At 54.2% G+C, this 18796-nt stretch overlaps 6 protein-coding genes across 6 annotated transcripts; 2 read left to right on the top strand and 4 right to left on the bottom strand.

The window, feature by feature from the left end:
- Window positions 1–365: 365 nt before the first annotated feature.
- Window positions 366–2543, bottom strand: W97_01929 (uncharacterized protein; the record flags this gene model as incomplete). The annotated part of the gene is made up of 7 exons (XM_007779832.1): window positions 366–732; window positions 827–1031; window positions 1089–1100; window positions 1155–1314; window positions 1382–1568; window positions 1640–1855; window positions 1942–2543. The coding sequence occupies 7 exons, from the start codon at window positions 2541–2543 to the stop codon at window positions 366–368; spliced, it is 1749 nt and encodes a 582-aa protein (XP_007778022.1).
- Window positions 2544–3003: 460 nt separating this feature from the next.
- W97_01928 (uncharacterized protein) lies at window positions 3004–4963 on the bottom strand (the record flags this gene model as incomplete). Its single annotated transcript, XM_007779831.1, has 2 exons — window positions 3004–3823; window positions 3996–4963. 2 exons carry the CDS (start codon window positions 4961–4963, stop codon window positions 3004–3006), a joined length of 1788 nt encoding a protein of 595 aa, XP_007778021.1.
- Window positions 4964–6612: 1649 nt separating this feature from the next.
- On the bottom strand, window positions 6613–8150 carry W97_01927 (uncharacterized protein; the record flags this gene model as incomplete). The annotated part of the gene is made up of 3 exons (XM_007779830.1): window positions 6613–6750; window positions 6831–7157; window positions 7206–8150. The coding sequence occupies 3 exons, from the start codon at window positions 8148–8150 to the stop codon at window positions 6613–6615; spliced, it is 1410 nt and encodes a 469-aa protein (XP_007778020.1).
- Window positions 8151–8701: 551 nt separating this feature from the next.
- On the top strand, window positions 8702–10795 carry W97_01926 (uncharacterized protein; the record flags this gene model as incomplete). The annotated part of the gene is made up of 3 exons (XM_007779829.1): window positions 8702–8886; window positions 8950–9310; window positions 9365–10795. 3 exons carry the CDS (start codon window positions 8702–8704, stop codon window positions 10793–10795), a joined length of 1977 nt encoding a protein of 658 aa, XP_007778019.1.
- A 3027-nt stretch (window positions 10796–13822) lies between these two features.
- Window positions 13823–14815, bottom strand: W97_01925 (uncharacterized protein; the record flags this gene model as incomplete). Its single annotated transcript, XM_007779828.1, has 1 exon — window positions 13823–14815. One exon carries the CDS (start codon window positions 14813–14815, stop codon window positions 13823–13825), a length of 993 nt encoding a protein of 330 aa, XP_007778018.1.
- A 1251-nt stretch (window positions 14816–16066) lies between these two features.
- On the top strand, window positions 16067–18400 carry W97_01924 (uncharacterized protein; the record flags this gene model as incomplete). Its single annotated transcript, XM_007779827.1, has 4 exons — window positions 16067–16328; window positions 16386–17205; window positions 17278–17613; window positions 17674–18400. 4 exons carry the CDS (start codon window positions 16067–16069, stop codon window positions 18398–18400), a joined length of 2145 nt encoding a protein of 714 aa, XP_007778017.1.
- Between the last annotated feature and the right edge of the window lie 396 nt (window positions 18401–18796).

The raw sequence follows: 18796 nt of genomic DNA, 5'->3' as shown, positions 1-18796 counted from the left end.
TATATCCCTCTTGGAGTCTACGATTTTGCGCGGTCGAGTGGCGCAGAGTACGCCCAACACTTCCTTCCTGCCCAATCATTTCGCCCTGAGCGAACGGGGGCAAACCCCTTCAATGCTTCCGTGGCTAGGGATGTTTCATCTGTGGTGCCTAAACAAACAGGGACCCTCCAAGACCCAAAACATGCGTTTTCAAAACTCCGTAAGAGCCATGCCGGTAGAAGGCATTTTCCCAGCGAAGCAAGCCGCCCATGCACACAATGCGAGACTGTCGCTAGCTGCATGTGTGTGGCTGTCCGTCATCTACGGTGCTCACGATGTCAGTTGCAACACTCTCCCCACATACAACAGACGCCAAAAACGCGGATTCACTCACTCCTCACAATCTTCGCCACAGCCAGCACCGTTGAAATCCCCATAACCACCATCCCAAACGCCGTACACGCGACCGCGGCCCACCTCTCCCAGCCGCCGCGTTTACTCAGCTTCAGATAGCACAGCGGCGGGAGTATATAAGCCAGCGCGCATGCGCTCGTCGCGCCGATGAGCTCGAACACGGCGCCCAGGTCGCAGGTGAGCAGCGAGAGGGTCATGGCGGAGACGACGAGGGAGGTGCTGAAGATGAGGTGCAGGTTCGGGTTGAAGGGCTCGTTGGGGAAGTAGTAGGTTGTCATTACTTCGCGGCAGACGAAGGCTTCGAGGGGGAGGGTGGTGAGCATGTTGAGGCCGAAGCAGCTGTGGGGGAGTGGATTGTTAGCTGGTTGCGCTTGGAAGGGAGCGTGTTTCAGAGGCTGTATGGGATGTGAAGAGTACAGATGGTGAGACATACAATCGAGCTATGTTGACCATAATGTTGTCCGTGGGGAAGTTGTTCAGCACATTGCCCTGCGTCTTATCGCCGAACGTAAGGTAGCCCGCAAGAGCCATGACCAGGCAAGCGACCATTGAGATGCTTGTGGAATAGTGAGTGACGCGCGCGAAGCGGTCCATTGTAGGCTTCTTGAGTGAGCCGTAAATGAGAAGGCTGTTGTGATCTGATGCAGGCCGTTAGTGGTAAGCCTTGAGGGGCTGGGTTCGTGGCGTTAGCTTACGGCAAACAAATGCTGTGAGATGTTAGTCAACCGTGGTGTTTGTAGAGTTTCATCCAAGCCTCTTACCAAAAGAAATAACGCCGATAGCCTGGAAAACGCCATTGTGTATGATGATAGAGCCTCTCAACTGGCCTTTGGATTCTGCAGGGACCCGGAAACCCTGAGTGATTACTGTAACAATGATTACAAGCATGCTGATCAATGCTAATGTGCTCGCTTTTGCCAACTGCCGAGGGTTAGATCAATGCTGCAACGACTCTCTATTGTGTTACAGGCGTTGGATGAGAACTCACCTTGGCGATATCTCTATACAACGATAGTGGGTACGAAATGCCCAGAATGAATAATACAATTACAGCCCGTCTATCCGTAAGAAGCCATAGGAAAGGCATGTTGGGCAGCGAAGGGAACAACGCCGCCAGGACGTGAGGTATCGAGTCGCCGACAATGATGCAGAATGCCACCATGCCGCCAAAAGCACTGAAGATGACCCAATACCGTCAGCACGCCTTTTCACGTCAGTATCCCATAACTGCGTGAGGGCAACTCACAACGCCCATTGAGCGATCGAAATCGCAATCAACCCCGACTTCCCGAAACAATGTTCCACGGTCGCCTGAAAGGAATTGGCGCCGCTCAGCTTCGAATTCACCACGATCAACCGGATGGTCCAGTCCACTGTGATTGTGAGCGCAACTAGGAGGAATATACCGGTGAGGAGGCCCGCTTGACGAAAAGCATATGGTTGACCGATGATGCCGGCGCCACTGCAGCATTGCATTCATCAGCGAGATTCACGCAAGGAAGCGGTTGAGAGAAAGGGGAGAGTCCACACTGATGTTGATTTACGTACATGATACTATTCGCCATGTTCATGAAAGCACTTCTCATCCCACTCTTCGGCCTAGCGCTTTCCAGCAGGTCCTCAGCACTGAAGCCCATATCCGAGCTCGCTACCGTAATACTCGGAGCTTCGATGTCCGTCAGCAATGGCAGCCGCTGATGTGAGCTGTCTCGCCGCCCGCTGTGTCCGGCATCGTTGGTCATGAAGTCCTCCTCTTCTATCCAAGCATCGTTGGGAAGGCCAATATGCCCATTCGCATGTCCATTCGTATTGCGATCCTCAACCTCGAAGCGGACGCGATTTGGTGTTCTCGGTGCCCCGTCAGGTCTCGGCTGGGCGAAGGAGGACTGGCGGCGCGGAGGGCCACCTCGACCGGGTTTAGGAGAAGGGCCGGAGGGTGAATTGCTCTCGGGCGACGCATCAGGCGGCGGAGAGAATCTGGTCAACGGAGAAGCACCACGGTGCACTACGATGTCGCTGTCGCTGTCGCCGTCACTTTCGCCGCCATTGTCCGCTTGCGGCGAGCCTTGAGCGAGCAGTGAGCGGCCCTCCTCGGCATCGAGAGCCTGCTGTTCGCTTCTACGGGCATCACGGGAGCTGTCTCGTGCCATGGCATCATTGCACTCGCATGGCGTTCGGTGGTGGTGGTGTTGGGGGAGGTGCAAACGTAAGCCGCAAGCCCTGTGAGCCTTTCCCCTGCCCTGCGGAGACAAGGGTCCGGTAAGGCTGTTAGTCTAATCTTGGCCCGCTGCGGGAACTCGTGCAGATCTGTAACCCACTCTTCAATTTCATTCTTGAGTCAGGGAACCTAGGTACAGGGGGAGCTACAGATCAAGCGTGGCTCCTGGTACAGAAGCATACTATCACATACTGAGGTGCGCAGAGGTGAACAGCGGAAGGCTTGCAGAGCCGGCCTGCTTTGCTTTGGCAGCTACGAAAACATCCAGACATACAGCACAGCAGTGATATCGTAGGAAGCGCTCATGTACCCGACGACAACCCAGCGCGCCTCTCCATATTAAAGACTAGATTCGCGGATACAGAGACAATTACGAGTACAACAGGAGACAGCTAATCCTCCTCACGGAACCTTCCACGCATGGGTGGAGGACTATCCCCAACTAGAGGCAGCTCGTTGCTCGCCTGCCTCGTCTTCAACGGCTGCGGATAAAAGTGCGCCGGCGTCTGCTCAGTTGACTCCGGATGGCTGTCTGTGTAAGTGGTTGGTGACGGCGATGGCTCGGGTGGCTGAGGGGGCGGATAATGCATTAGGTGGCTTGGATGCTGCGTAGGGTCATACGGCTGTGCGTATTGGAACTGGGCCGGCTGCGCCATGACAGGCGATATATACTGCGGCGTATGAGCCGATAGCGGCGATAGCGGCGTGGCTGAATACGGATTCTGTAGTTGCGAAGCGTATGGCGAGTGAGGGGAGGGTTGGGTAGGCGAGTACGGTCGAGCACCCAAGGGCGTCCCGTACGGTGCGGCGGCTGAAGCTTCGCTGTCTGTTCGGACATCGTGTGGTGCGGGACCTTGCGCATGTGGAAACGCTGACTTCGGCTCTACAATAACGGGCGTAGCGAGCTCGTGTACAGTGTTTGGCGGCAGCTCTGACGGCTTCGTGGACTTCTTCTTGCGACGCAGGCAATAGAGAATCAGCGCAATGAGCAAAATAAGTGCTACTCCGCCACCGACAGCGCCTCCCGCTATGGCGGCGGTGTTAGATCTGGAGCCTGTCCCTGCGGTTGAATTGTTTGTTGCCGTTGGTCCGGGAATTGGCCGTGTTGGAGTACGAGCATCGAAAATTGGTTCCTTTCTGGCAAAATAGACGGGCAAGTCACGATTGCCCCAGCCACTTGTTGGTTCCGTCACAGTAGCACCGCCGTCGGGTCTAGCTCTCAAAATCAGCGTTGAGCATGACAAGACAAGGGCCGCTAAGCGTATTGATGAAGGAAAACACAAGCTTTTCAAGGTCTCCTGAAGGGCCGTAGAGCAACGAAGAGAGGTTGCGCATAGCCGGGATATGCGGAGTAAGAGGTTCTTAAGGGAACAACATGACTTACCTCCCGCCAATCTTAGCAATGACCTCTGACGGAACACGGTACTCCGTAATATTAGGATAATATGCCTCCCATTTCGCACCCTCAGGCCCAGTCTTTCCCAGGTTCAAGTTGTGCGTTCCCCAGATATTCATCGCGTCGCACCTCTCGTGTTGCACAAAGTGGCCACCGATGATGAGCATCTGGGCGCCATCCACTACATTGCAGGAAAGCATGCCGTGGGGATTGCCTTCCCCGGCGTCAGTCGGATACCACTTGGTCCAGGTAAATGAGGGCATAGAGAGTATGTAGACGTCGTCGTATCCGGTGCTGTTGTCTGGCATGCCGAAACCGCCATAGATATAGACATTCCAGGATGATTTGTCGTCTGCCCAGGTTACTCCGCCACAAAAGCTCCGGCGCATTTCTGGGATGTCTCCAGTTGCCGTCTGCACATACCAATTACCAGAACGGATGTCGTAGATGTGAATGGTTGACAGCGCGTCGCCCACAACAGTCCCATTCCTGTAAGGGTCGAGTACTCCTCCAAAGGAGATAAGCAGCCCGCCGTCGGATACGGGCATGTAGACCATGATCCCCTCAGCTCTTCCATTTTCGTCTGGTCCAGTGGAGTTTGTCCATTGCTGAGTATCGAAATCATAGCGGATAAGCGCATTCGTTGCAACGGGAATTCCCCTCCAGCCAGGCACTGTGTTTTCATTCAACCAACCGCCAAGATAGAATCCCGCCCCGATCTCCTGAACGGCGACACCGGCGCCCCAAGCGACCCGTTGAATGGAGTTGGTGGGTCCAGCGGTGTACCATGTATTGTTGATGGTGTCGTAAGCCCACAGGTTGAATCCTTCCGGATTCGTTTGGTACTCTCCCCCATAAAGGTAAAAGACTTTGTTAAGTTCGTCTGCCCACAAGATTCCTCCGGATACAGATGGCACTGAGCTACTCTTGCTGAGATTGGCATGCAGTTGCGGCATTCCATCGGAAGTGCGATCAAGGTCATTGTAAAGAAGACCCTCGTCTGACCCACAACTCAGTTACTCTCCTTTCGTGGGGTACATGAGCAATCGGTAGCCTTACTCGTGTAATTCAAGGGATTTTCTGATATCGGATTCCAATTCACCAAGCCGCCATCAATGTATAGCCGTCTGTCAATGACTTGAGTAGGTTAGCGCTTGAAGAAATGGCAGCGACAAAACATCATTCAGTGCCACCGGCTGTGCAAAATGCAGCGGCAAACCAGATCTCCCGACGTTAACGAGGTTGGGCTTCGGAGGTGTTAGGGTGAAAGATTGCACGGATAGGGCTTTCGCATGCCGATAGATCGATACGAGAGCTGGAGTAAGCGCGCTCCAACCGTATCTTGAGCAGCCGGCTCAGGGAGATAGTGAACGACATACCGGTGGTCTGATGTCCAAAGCGACGACAAAAGTCATTGAGAGGGTCTTTCGTAGCTTGGAGCGAACAAGCGACAAGACTCAGCGCAACAACAAAGCGGAGGAGTAGAAGAGCCATGGCACAGTCGAATAGACGTGACGCAAACGGAGAGAGAACCAGTCATCAGACTTTGAGTGTTGAAGGAAGACGCCCCATGCACAGGTAAGGAGCTGGACGAACTGCGAAGCGGAGAGCTTCCCCGACGTTGGAGGTCTGGAGATACGATGAATGCGACGAGCGCGGCATCACGAGGCTGAAACTGGTGGCTGCAGCCTGGGAAGCTTCTCCAAAGGGCTGTATCGCCCAGGAAGCCGGTACTTGCATGCTGCCCATGAAGCTGATCCTGGGACGTTCTCACTGATTGGCATGTCTCACCGAAGGTGTGGGTTGTGTACTGAAGTACAGCATGTCCATTGCCTCGATCAGTCCGTATTCGCGAGGGGCACTGCAGCTTTTCTGCGGGTGGTGGGACACACGACCAATGGATCAGGATCTCAATGAGCGGTGTTTGCCGCAGTTGGCAACGGGAAGCGACTGATCCTCAAGCCTGAATGCGAAGACTTGCCTAGAGTGCTTCCGTCGAGCCTAGAAGCTTGAGCAGCGGAAGCGGCTCCAAAATTACTCAACTTTAATTAACGAGTTCATTGAGAACACGCGGGCGGTGGTTAATGGAAAGAGGGCGGCTTCAGTAGGATCGGTCGACGGTTGTCAGCCGGCGAGATGGTTTCCCGACGGCAGGGCCGCGACAAGGCACTCTGCCGATATTGACAGCCCCGGCCTGCGGGTGCTTCGGGGAACACTCAACTGTGTAACTGCCAGGCTGCTGTTGATAGCAGGGGCTATAACGTGGTGGCGCGGTCGTCGGCTTGCCTGTCATGCAGAGAGCAGCACAACGCAAAAGCAGCACGAGCGAAGTCCGGCTTCGTGCTGGATGTATGTACTGTACATGCGCCTCGCCTACAGCGCGTTGATACACCTATCGAAACCCCCAGAATTGGGCTTCAATAACGAAAACTTTATAGCTACATGTGTCCATAGCTGGATCAGTACAGAGGTCTAACAGAAGCACTCCGACAAATTCGCTCTGGGGAGCGTCGGTATTCCTCCCGTCGTTATGAGTGTCTCCTACAAGTAATCGAGAAGCATAATCGTCGGCTAGCGAGACAATCAGCCGAGTCCAACCAATGAGCTATACCCAAAAGGCCTTTTCGAGCGTCGCAGGAAGAGCAGCTTGGATGCTCTGCAGCCCTCCCGAGCTGTCGTGCACGGTTGAGACTCCAGGGGCCAGGGCTCCGGAGATTCCGACGTTCATGACACCGGCTTCGTTCTGAACATTAGTGAGCGGGTAATCGCAGCGTTGAAGAATCCATGTGTGCTATCGAAGCGGTGCTGACGGCAATCTTATACCCTTGGGAACATGCTCGTAAGCCATGCGCCTAATGCAGATCCAGCCCTAGCATTGTGGGGGCCGGACGCTTTGTCAACTACAGCAGTCCAGTCATGTATCTCATGCAGCTTCTGGTCTTGCAGGTCCAGTCGCAGTTTGTGACCTGAATCGACAGCCAATGAAGAAGTATCGGCCAAAGCCACGAACTCCTCTGTGATGGAGCCGAAGCGGACCTTGAGGTACACGCGAGCAGCTACGGGTAAGTCAGGCCTTCTCCGGTCATCCTCTTCCGTCGGATGGCTTGAGAAAGTGAATTGTGGTGTCTGCAGAAAAGTCCAATCAAGGCTCTAGGCCTGCATCAGATAAGCTCATATGGATTTTGTCGCTAAACTTACTTTCAGTTCTTCGTACCCTTCCCTGATATCAGCCACGTCCAGTTGTTCCTCTCCTACGACTGTTGACGTATGCCCGTTCGCATCAGCTGGATAGTACATTTTCTGGTAATGTTCTTGCACGCTGCTTTTGAACGCTTCAATCTCGATTCCGATATTACCGACAGGAGAACTGACACTCTCAACGCCTCTAGCTTTGATATACGGCCTCGCAGGCGAGTGCAGATAGTCCGGAATTATGTTGAGATTTGGCGATGACAACAAGCACGTCCCGTGGTGGAGCGCTCTCGTCCGGGTCAGCTTGTATGCCGACCCGGAGACTTTCAGCGGGCGCGGCTTATGTGAGGAAGCCTCAGACGTATACGGCGTCCGGTGCGTATCTTCTTCGTCAACGGCCCCTTTTCGCACACCTTGGTCCAGCACAATGTCATGTCTCTCATTGACACGCGCTCGATCCACTCCAAGAGCGCGGAGCGCCCGGACTACCATCTCCGCATGCTTGTCTCGCGTGAAGGTAGCTGGTGGGCATATGACGCTCCAATTGACATTCCCTTCATCGTGAAAGACAGTACCGCCTCCAGACCGCCGTCGCACCAGGTCAACGCTGCCCAGTGCCGGCGGTTCTGTCGGCTTTCCAGGGCTGTCCTTTGCGGCCTGAAGAAGAGCGAGGTTGACTTCCAGCCATGGGTTCTGGTTGCGGCCTATGACGACACATGGTCTGTTGGTATAGAGGAACAGGATGGTGGAGTCTGGTGGGGATTTCTGAAGCAGGTAATGCTCGATAGAGAGGTTTAGGTACGGATCGCGGGAGCGGGAGATGTAGGACTGCACTTTATCTTGCGGGTTGGCGACAGCTTCAGTCCATGCCGAGTAGCGTCTTATTGCGGTACGGAGAGTGGCTCGCAGAAGTCTGACGTGTAAGCAATCGAGGCCTCTGGAGGGAGACATGGAATGAAATACCTACTCGTAGCCCGAAGGAAGTGATGCACCACCAACAAAGCCCGAAGCGGCTGAACCAAGCTTCGTAGCGTCGGGAGCTGAGGGCGCGGACCACGCCTCGAAAACGACAGCCAGCCAGCCGGGAGACATGGGCAGCCCCAGGAATTCGTGGCCTCTGAACATCCCATCCTACTACTGAATCACCTCTTGCCAGTCCTTATCACGTACTATGTACTGTTAGCCGTCCTCCATCGCCAGCAACCCCCTTGTGCGGTCCTCAATAGGCCGCCCTTGTCCTCCCTCTCAACAGGCCACGCCTCTTCAAAACACCCGACGCACGACAGACTTCCGCCCACCGGAGAAGTGCCAACCGTACAACAGTGGCGCGGAGCCGCAGCGGAATAGCTACCCAACACCTGGTCTTTCGTTCCGCAGCTCGCCCCTAGTCTCTGCTCAGCGGCTCTCCTCCGACACTCGCGATTCTTCCATGACTTGAGCATACCTAGCGGCAACCGTCGCACTCAGACAGGACTTCGAACCCCTGTCTATCCGGAGGCACGATGCAATTCCTCACACCCCCTTCGTCCAAGCGGCGCCTATGCGCCAGCGTCACGGCGCTGGTATGGACGCTCTTCACAACGCTGGCATGGCTGCCCATAGCCGGAGCAGACAAGACCGCAGCGGATTACTTCGTTCATTCGATGCCTGGTCAACCGGAAGGTCCGCTGCTGAAAATGCATGCTGGGTAAGTTGGAACAGTCGATGAACTGGGAGCCGAAGTTCAAAGCTAACGCGAGGCATCTAACAGTCACATCGAGGTCACGCCAGAGCACCACGGTCACCTCTTCTTCTGGCATTTCCAGAACAGACACATAGGGGACAAACAGCGGACAGTAATATGGCTCAATGGAGGTCCCGGCTGCAGCTCAATGGACGGCGCAATGATGGAGCTTGGCCCGTACAGGGTTAAGAAGGACGGCAATCTCGAGTACAATGCCGGATCGTGGGATGAGTTCGCGAATGTGTTGTTTGTGGACAACCCGGTTGGCACTGGGTTCAGCTATGTGGACACAGACAGCTTCCTACACGAGCTGCAGGAGATGGCGGATCAGTTCGTTATCTTCTTGGAGAAGTTCTTTGCGCTCTTCCCAGATTACATGCATGACGATGTGAGTATAGAACTGTCGCTATATGTTCCACCCTCAGACTGACTCCTTGATCAGCTTTACATTGCAGGCGAGTCCTATGCCGGCCAACACATCCCCTACATCGCTCGCGCGATCCTCGACCGAAACAAGCGCCCGAATATCGAGAAATGGAACCTCCAAGGCCTCCTGATTGGCAACGGCTGGATCTCGCCCGCGGACCAGTACCTCTCCTACGTTCCCTTCGCCTACAAATCCGGCGTGCTCCAAGCCGGCAGCGACGCCGCCAAAGCCGTCGAAAGCCAGCAAGCCGTCTGCACGAACCTGCTCAACAACGGCGCCAAAGACAAAGTCGACACCCACGAGTGCGAAGACATCCTCCAGCGGATCCTCAAAGCCTCGCGCGAAGGCCACTCCGGCACCGCCGAGTGCGTGAATATGTACGACGTCCGCCTGCGCGACACCTACCCGTCGTGCGGCATGAACTGGCCCCCAGACCTTGCGCAAGTGACGCCGTACCTGCGCCGCAAGGACGTCATCAACGCGCTGCACGTCGATCCGGATAAGCGCAGCGGCTGGGTCGAGTGCAATGGGCAGGTTGGCAGCGCGTTTCGCGCGAAGCACTCCAAGCCCGCTGTCACGCTGCTGCCGAGCATCCTGGAAGAAATCCCGGTGGTGCTGTTCTCCGGCGACAAAGACATGATATGCAACCACCTCGGCACGGAGGACCTGATCAACAACCTCTCGTGGAACGACGGCAAGGGCTTCGAGCTGAGCCCCGGCACGTGGGCGCCGCGGCGCGATTGGACCTTCGAAGGCGAGCCGGCGGGCATCTACCAGGAAGCAAGAAACTTGACCTATATCCTGTTCTACAACTCGTCGCACATGGTGCCGTTTGACTACCCCCGGCGGACAAGAGACATGCTGGACAGGTTCATGGGCGTCAACATCGACAGCGTGGGCGGCAAGCCGACGGACAGCCGCATCGATGGCGAGAAGGGCCCCTTGGTGGCGGTGGGCGGACATCCGAACAGCACGGCTGCGGAGGAGGCGCAGAGGAAAAAGGAGCAGGAGGCCACGTGGAGGGCGTACTATAAGTCTGGCGAGGTGGCGCTTGTGGTCGTGATTATTGCCGCGGGGGCTTGGGGATGGTATGTCTGGCGAGACAGAAGGAGGAGGAGGGGCGCGGGGTATCAGGGACTGTTCGGGGCGGAGCAGGCGAATGGCATGGCTGGGAGGAGGGACGGACCGAGGGGAGGAGTGGGGTTGGAGAGTTTTAGGCACAAGCGGCCGGAGAGGGATGTTGAGGCCGGCGACTTTGATCTTGACGATCTGGGCGAGGAGAATGAGCGGTTGAGGGGGAGGGATCGGGAGATGGGGAGGGAGAGGTACAGTCTCGGCGGTGATAGCGATGATGAGGATGACGTCGATCGGAAGGGGGAGGCTAAGCTAGGTAACAGTGGGGGAAGTAGCGTCAGTCCAACGGGTCATGAGAAGGGAGGGAGATGAGGGGGGGTTTGCTCGTGTAAAGCATTGCATGGTGTCTAGGAAATCACATAGCATTACTTGTCTCTCATGTCCTTCTCTCCTTTCTCTCCGCTGATGAGAGTTTGATGTCCCAGACCCCGACAAGCAACCCCTCGACAGCGATGTCTTCTAATCCTGAAGCCCGTGCCTGCTATTAAGAATCAGGAACAATACAGATAGCTCTAATCGGATTTGCACTCATAGCTCATATGGTCTAGCCGGAAAGCAGTCTCAAACTGAAAAAAAAGTAACAGCTAGTTCAAACCCCGTGCTTCGACGTTTGGAAGTCCAAAAAACCCACTTTGTCAATATACCGCGCTGGGTGAGATGACCTGGCGCGTTGGTTGAAGACATTGGGGGTTTCTTAGAGATAAGTTTTTGCTGTTTCTGAAGAGATTAGCTGTAAAAAGATAGGGCCATGAGGTTGCTGCTTTTTTCCCGATACAGCTAACAGGCTGAAAGGCAATTAGTCACTGTGCTAATACAGTAGAGGTACGGTGAAAACGAAACGTCAATTGCGAAAAGATAACCGATATATATATTCTGAGTAGCCGTCACTCTCTGCCTGTAGTACATAGCGAGTACATCGCGCTTCCTACCTCCTCTTATCCCGCAGAAATGGGTTCTCAAATAAAGCTTCTCATACTAATAACTTGAGCAGCTTTGATGCCTTGGCGCCTCAGGCCCTACTCCTCGCGCTAGCCCGCTTACCTAATCCACATCTCCGTCAAAACTCTGCACCCACCTCGCACTCCTCTTCTCTTCCTCATGATACCAATACCGGTCTCCAAATACCCTTGGGTAGTCTTTACACAGCAGTAGACTTTCCACATTCCCGAGTGACCGAGAAGAAGTTCAATGGCTTCGCCTTTCTAATCCCGACTATTGAGCCCTCTCGAGGGCGACGAGGTTCTTGGGTTCGCTTTAGGCGTACAGATCTATGTGTTTCCCTTGGTTTGGGGTTAATTTTGCTGAAGAAGATGGGACGGAATGTTGTTATGCGCGCATCAGCTGTAGGGGAGTGTGACGGACTCGAGACGAGCGCGGTGGTGGGTTGTAGTTAGAGTAGTTGTAGTTATGCGCATTCTGTATACCTTGTCGACTTGTTTATCTGCACAATGCTCTGTTCCGATATTGGTGCCTTCTGTCCAGCCACTTGTAATGAGAAGCGTTCCAAGCTTGTGCTCTCACTGTCTTCCAAAAACTTTTACAACAACAGCGCCATTCCACTTACGATTTCTTGCTCAATCTTTGCCGTTGCTGCCTCTAAGAGAGGCTTCCTTCGCTGTCATACAACTACTTCTCATCTCACGCGAGACTAGCTACATGGATATGTGTAAAGAATTCAACATCATGCCTACACGATCACTGAGTCTTATAGCTGCTTTGCAGAGAAGATGGGAGAGTAATTCTGTTCCTTAGTATTAAATCACTCGCTCACCACTGCTTCCCTGACACAAGAATCAAGAGTAGGGAGATCTAACAGTGTAGAGCGCCATAGTCTGCTCAGTGATTACAAGGTAACAAGCATTACGACCATCAAGTTGTGCTGATCTCATCGGATACAGGATGCGTAACATCACAAACCTTGAGCACTCCCAACAACTAACCCTCGTCTAAACCGTACGGTCCCTTTCACAAGTTAGACATCCGTCGCTGCCCAATTGCTCCGCATGCTCAAACCGAAGGAAGATCAGCGTGGAGTTATACAGTTTTCCAATCCGTCCTGGAATCCGTTGTAAGTAGTTATCTGTAGATTTGGCGAAGAACACCGAAAGACTGGTCCAGTAATCATGCCAAACCGCTCAGGAAGGGTTGCTCTCCATACTTTACATCGTTTCCCGCCTGCATCTCATCGCCCAGGGTGATTCGCCATCCGTGAGGTATCCATCCTCCGTGAACAGTTCACTCGTCGCAGAATATTTCGTCTGGCAAAGACTCGTCGTCTACGAGTTCTTCGTGGTGGTCAACCTCCTCGCAATGGGCCAGTTCTTCATTGTAGGCAAGACAAGAACATCTCTTAGAAGTAGATTCTCCGGACGAACTGGTTTTACTGGCTTCACCTACCAGCTTTTCGAGAAATGCCGCTCCCATCCTGCGCTTCAGACCATGGTCAAGCTGTGCCAACTCGCAAATGCAGTCCAAGAACTTTTCAGGTGTTGGAGAATCCGGAGTTGGCTCTGCTTCCCCAAGCCAAGTCCGGATTTTCTCTTCGACATACTCCAAGAAGTCCGCGTCGTTCCTCGGGTGGATCTGGAAAGTTCTCTCGAAAAGATCGAGGAGATCGTACAGTCCATCATAATCATACTCTTCTACCTCGCACTCTACGAGCTCAGCCAGACCATGCAATCCGTACCGTCTGGCAGCGTTATATGTCACAACTGCCGTTTTGAGCCTAGCAGACGCCCAAGTATTGAGCGGAGCGAGCGGTTTGTATTTGCCATGGTCTACAGACAAAGCGCTGCCGTCATAGTTTTAAAACTTTGAACCACTTGAGGCGTTTGCGGCAGCAGAGAGAGATCCAGAAGCAGAGCGCCGGACCGTAAGAGACAGAAGCCGAGTTATCCATTCAGAAGACTTGTTCTCAGTTTAACACATACAACGGACAAGACCAGCAACACAGGAAACTGAAGTGCTCCGAATGGGGTTTCGGCCATACCACACAAATCCTAGGTCACCAATCAAAAAAGATCACGCAATTCAGCAACATGTTTTGGTAACCGCAGAAGAATAAGTCTATAAACGTGTTTGAACAAGTTAAAGAGGTTTATGATAACAGCGACAAAAGTCTCCCTCATAGACTCGAAGTGAAAACCCTGAAGCAAGGAGTAGTCCCCAACACCACCAATGCAGCCTGCCCAGACGTAGTATCAAGTATGTAAAGACCGTGGATCATATCACAAAAACCAACTTAACCCAGCACCTTCCTACCTACCCAGAAACACACGCTCGCTAAAAGATGCTCTCAAAGAACCCATCCCAAACCTCTCCATCCTACCGGGACAAGACTCAGAAGTTGGTCCCGGCGTTCGCTGTCCGCCCAGGCGTATGGTACTGATCCAGGGTACTCTGAAATGGTGTCCCCTGGGCCGGCGCGCCGCCCACACTATTCCTCTTCACCTCGGCATAATCCGTCCCGCCCATGGCCGTGCTGCCCGTCAGGTTATCGTCGTCGTCGTCAACAGCCGCCCGCTTCTTCCTGAGCCGCCACGCGACCAGCGCGATGCCGCCCAGCAGAATCGCGCCGCCGATGCCACCGACCACGCCGCCGATGATTTTCTTGGAGGACGAGGAAAGCCCAGAGGAGCTGCCGTCGGGATTTTGGTTCCCGAGGCGCGGCGTCGAGGTGATGGTCGCGAAGCCAGTGGTTGTGGCCACGACGCGCGACGATGTGATGGCGGAGGTGACGGGGGAGCCGTTGATGGTGGTCACGAAGGTGCTAGTGAAGGGCTCGGTTGTGCTGGCGACGAGCGCGGAGGTGAAGAAGGAGATTTCTTCCACAGCCGTGCTCGAGGCGGTTACGAGCGAGGTGACGGTGTTGCCGTCGGAGGTTATGACGGCGGTTGAGACGCTCTCAATCACGGTGCTGCGCGTCGAGGTTGCGAAGGCGCTGGTGTTGGGCGGTTCTGTCGTAGGTGAGGGTGAGGGGGAGGGCGAGGGGGAGGGCGAAGAGGTTGGTTGCTGAGTTTCTGAGGGTGAGGAGGGGGGTGGTGTGCTCGTAGCGGGGTCGCTGGTTGAAGGAGGCGTGGAGGTTTCGGGCGGCGGTGTTGAGGTTTCAGGAGGTGGTGTAGACGATGTTGGCGGAGCAGTCGAGGTGTCTGGTGTTGAACTTGGTGGCTGTGAGCTGTTTGACGTGACTCCCGTGCCGGCTGGCGTGTTCTGTCGCCTGAAAATGTCGCCTTCAAGCCTCTTGAAGACATCTTCAGTGTCCGAGGCGGTTGCGAGGGCGACGAGGATGAAGATTGTCAGGAGCCATGATGTAAGCCTCCGTGTCGACATCATCTTGTGTACGATGTTGACGGCTGTCAGTCGGTCGCAATATTCGTGTGCGCTTGCGTCGAGGTTGTATGTTGAAGCAGGGCAAAAGTCTCAGTATTCACAGGAGACGCAGGAAAGAAGACACAAACGACAGGGTCAGAAGGTAGTTACAATGAAATACAGAGTAGGAGTCAAACGAGTGTTCAAGAAAGCGGTGACAGTGTATGTACGAGGTGAGTGGTTGGGTGGATGGGTAAGGTGGTTGTGGAACAGGTTTCATTCGGCAGGCCCGCGAGCGAAGGCCCTTTTCCGCCGACCCGCCGACACGCCGAACACGAGATGCCGAAAATAGGCGGTGCAACATCAAAGCACCGGGCGCTAGCAAATCATGCAGATAACATTCAGGCACCATGCTACTTCGGCCTGTGGCTGTTTCCTGTCAAGCTCAGCTGATTTCTCATTCGCTTTATCAGCCTTCCTGTGCAACATGAGGCCCCCTTTACCCGGTGATGTCGCAGCAAATTGCACCATGAGCACACGCCAACAAAGCCCGAGTCCGTCAAATCCCACGACGACCCATGTCGGCGGGAGTCCAGCCCTGCACCACCTCTACCCAGACCGTACTAGCGCTTCGATCTTCGATGGCTTGCCGCGTTGGGGCGGCTGCGCTACCTACCTAGGTAGTTATGCTTTTCCACAACCTCGTTCTTACGTCGTCCTACGTCTTCCGATACACACGCGTCTTCAACTACCCGCCGGCCGTGTTCGGCGGCTCTACATCATCAAGGTGCTGTGGGGCGCTGAGCGGTGACCCTAAGGCCCGTCCCAGAAGTTATCACTGTGATTTTCTGCCACCTTACCTAAGCAACTCCCTATCCCAATGGCCCATTGCCGCCAGGCCTTCCGCCGCCCCCGCCGCCACTTTAACATCTTCACGGCTCGTTCTTAGGTTGTCCTAAGTCTTCCCACCCACACGCATCTTCTTACTCGGTTATACCTCGTCCAACTCCGCTATGAGCAGACCAATTCTCCCCCTCCCGACCCTTCCATTACAGCAACCCTCGGAGCCGCCACCAACCCAGAAGAGATATGCGAAACGGGGAAAAATAACTATCGTGGCCTGCCTGCCATGCCGAAACCGGAAGACAAAGGTGGCCCATCGTTACTACAACTCGACTTGCCGTGTATGACTGACATGCGTCTACGGCTTAGTGTGACGGCCACAAACCGGCTTGCTCGCAGTGCCTGGCCAGAGATGCACAATGCCACTACGACATGGTGGACGAAGAGAGAAGCTTGAATTACGTGAGATCTGAGCAACAGAGGCTGGAGCAAGAAATAGGAGCCCTGCTCTCCATCATCGATGCGCTCAAGTGCTCTAATGAGCATTCCGCCGCAGAGGCTCTATGCCGTTTGAGGGCCACTGGTAATGCACCTGTTTATTCGCCGCAGTCACCATCGGCTCAATCCTCAGGTGGAACTGGCGCGAATGGCTACCGTCCGGTCTCTGCGGGCAGTGCGGGTAAGATCACAGAGAGTCAGTGGACCTCCGACGGGTATCAGACAATGCGGTGGACACGCTGAAGCTTTATAGGTACCTTTGCCTGGCAAGACGCTTCACTCGCGCCCTCGGTTCAACAGTATGAGCATCTTCTTCAGACGATAAAAATATCCTCACCTGAAGAAATAGACGAGATCATGCGGCGGCTCCGCTCGGGAACAGATTTGCCTTCAGTGCTTGCGGAAGATCGTGCAGCATCGTTACACCAGCCTATAAGCGAGCCAGACGTCGAAGGGACGCCTCACATAGAAGCGGAATTCTCGCTTTCGAATCAAGGATTCTTTGGCTTGGTAAAGGGTTCTCTACCTTCCACCACCGGACTCGGTCAAGCTCCAGCTTCCCCTAGCCTTTTCACAACGGGACCGTGGACCAAAGTCACAGATGACGTTGAGCTTATCGATCATTTGCTATCCATGTATTTCGCATGGCAGCATCCACTCTTTGAAGGCTTTCGCGAAGACCTCTTCCGCAAAGACATGACAGCCGGGCGGACGAAGCACTGCTCGGAGCTCCTTGTTAATGCCATTTGCGCAACCGGCGCTCTCATTTCCGACAGGCATCAGGCACACAGGACCGGGCGTGCGTTTTACGACGAATCTATCCGGCTGGTCAACGAAGTGCGTGTTTCAAGCGTTCCAAGCATAGCCGCTCTCTCGCTGCTCTCTCATGTCGAAGAGAGTGAAGGCCGGTTGAGTTCAATGTGGCTATACAGCGGACGAAGTTCGCGCATGGCTTTAGACGTCAGCTTGCATCTACGGAGCGACAAGCAACGGTCTGAAAACCGCACAGAAGAGGCAGAAATGGATCAACAGGCGCGTCTGCATGCGTTCTGGGGTTGTTTCATCACCGACCAGTAAGCTCTCAACTTGCCCTCTTCATGTACTCCATCATTTCTGCTCGTGACACTAACACCGGCTGTCAAAAGACTCACTGGGTTCACCCTTGGACGTTTGCCGCATATCCCTACAAACGCCATCACAGTAGACCTCCCATCAACCAGCTACGCGCGTGATGAAGAAGATTGGGCCCCAGCCGGTGTTGCTCGACCGTCGATGCCTGGGGCAAGGTCGTCTACTTTCCATGCACTTGCTGCATTGTCAAAGATCATCAATTCTACGCTGCGTATGTTCTTCGCTCCTACTAAGCCAATCAGCGGCAGTCTCCTTCTAAATGAGTACAACAAATACCTGCATTGGTACGAGACTCTCCCTGCAATTCTGACGGTTGGCGAGGATGCACCAGCGCATGTTCTATGTCTCCAGTGAGTATAGTCTTGAATCGCTTCCAGCAGGACCAACCATCTTCTAACAGCTTCTTTAAGCATGTATTATCACGCGGCTGTCCTACTCCTCTTCCGACCCTTCCTTAGGGCCCAATTTACCGAATCAGACATTCGTCCCAGCCAAATCTGCAGACAATCTGCAGACGTTATTTCAGACATGCTCGATCAACACCGCCGAGTCTACGATCTTACGGGGTTTTGCACTTTCCATGTGCATTGTCTTCTTGTGGCCTGCACCATTCACATCATCAACCTGCCAGCCAGCACGCGGCACCTGAAAACCGCCTGCGAGGTTTTCCACGGCCTCTGCCACAAAATCCGGTGGGCTGCCGCCAGTCTAAACATCATTGCAGGCCTCGTCCAAAAGTGGAACATCACCCTACCACACGAAGTCGAGAGTGCACTCTATAGCAACGGGCCAGTACTTCCCGACTTTGACTTCCACGAGGGTGCTCAAGCCGTGACGTATCTGCCCGAGAAGAAGCGAGCAGATACTCCGCAAGACTCCACCGGAGGGCTGAAAAGGCGACGATTATCGGACCCAGAAGACCAAGGTAGAAAAGTGCAGCGTTTCGAGCTACCGACAAACGATCTGTTTTCACCATTCCCGTACCAACCGCCGCCGTTGCTGCGGCCTACCCATACGGATTCTAACGCCGACCCTGACGCTAACTATGTGCGCCACAACTCGCTGCAGGAGCTGGTTGGGTTGGACTTCTCGACTGATGACTGGTTCGATCCGTTCATGGATTACCAAGGAAGTTGATGTGCCCTTTTCATTCTGGGGTGGGTCCATAGTGGTCCGTTTACGCTACGATGGTTGATTACCTCGAAGGGTGTTGTGGGTGGTGTGGAGCGTTCATCATGTGTGGGACGCATCTAGAAGGCGAGCCCTAGATTTTTTAGCTTCAAACATGCCATCAAATAGGGCTTTGTGCTGCAGTATTAGACCGAATACTACTCGTTTTACTTGCCTCGCCGATACATTAGTGTTGTAATCATCCTGTAACGTTACTTCGCCGCTGCGAGTCGCGCGTGACCTGGCCAGCTGAGTTCTATACTTACCCTCAACAATGTCTCTTGGTTTAGTCTATCGTTTGTGGCTACTTCTTCTACGCTCCTTCATAGCTTTGCTACGTGTCTAGCAGCACAAACACGTGAA

This window comes from Coniosporium apollinis (genome assembly GCF_000281105.1).
Source record: "Coniosporium apollinis CBS 100218 chromosome Unknown supercont1.7, whole genome shotgun sequence".
Lineage (NCBI taxonomy): Eukaryota > Fungi > Ascomycota > Dothideomycetes > Coniosporium > Coniosporium apollinis.
The sequence above is the reverse complement of the archived record's forward strand: the minus strand, read 5'-3'. Positions and strand labels throughout refer to the sequence as shown.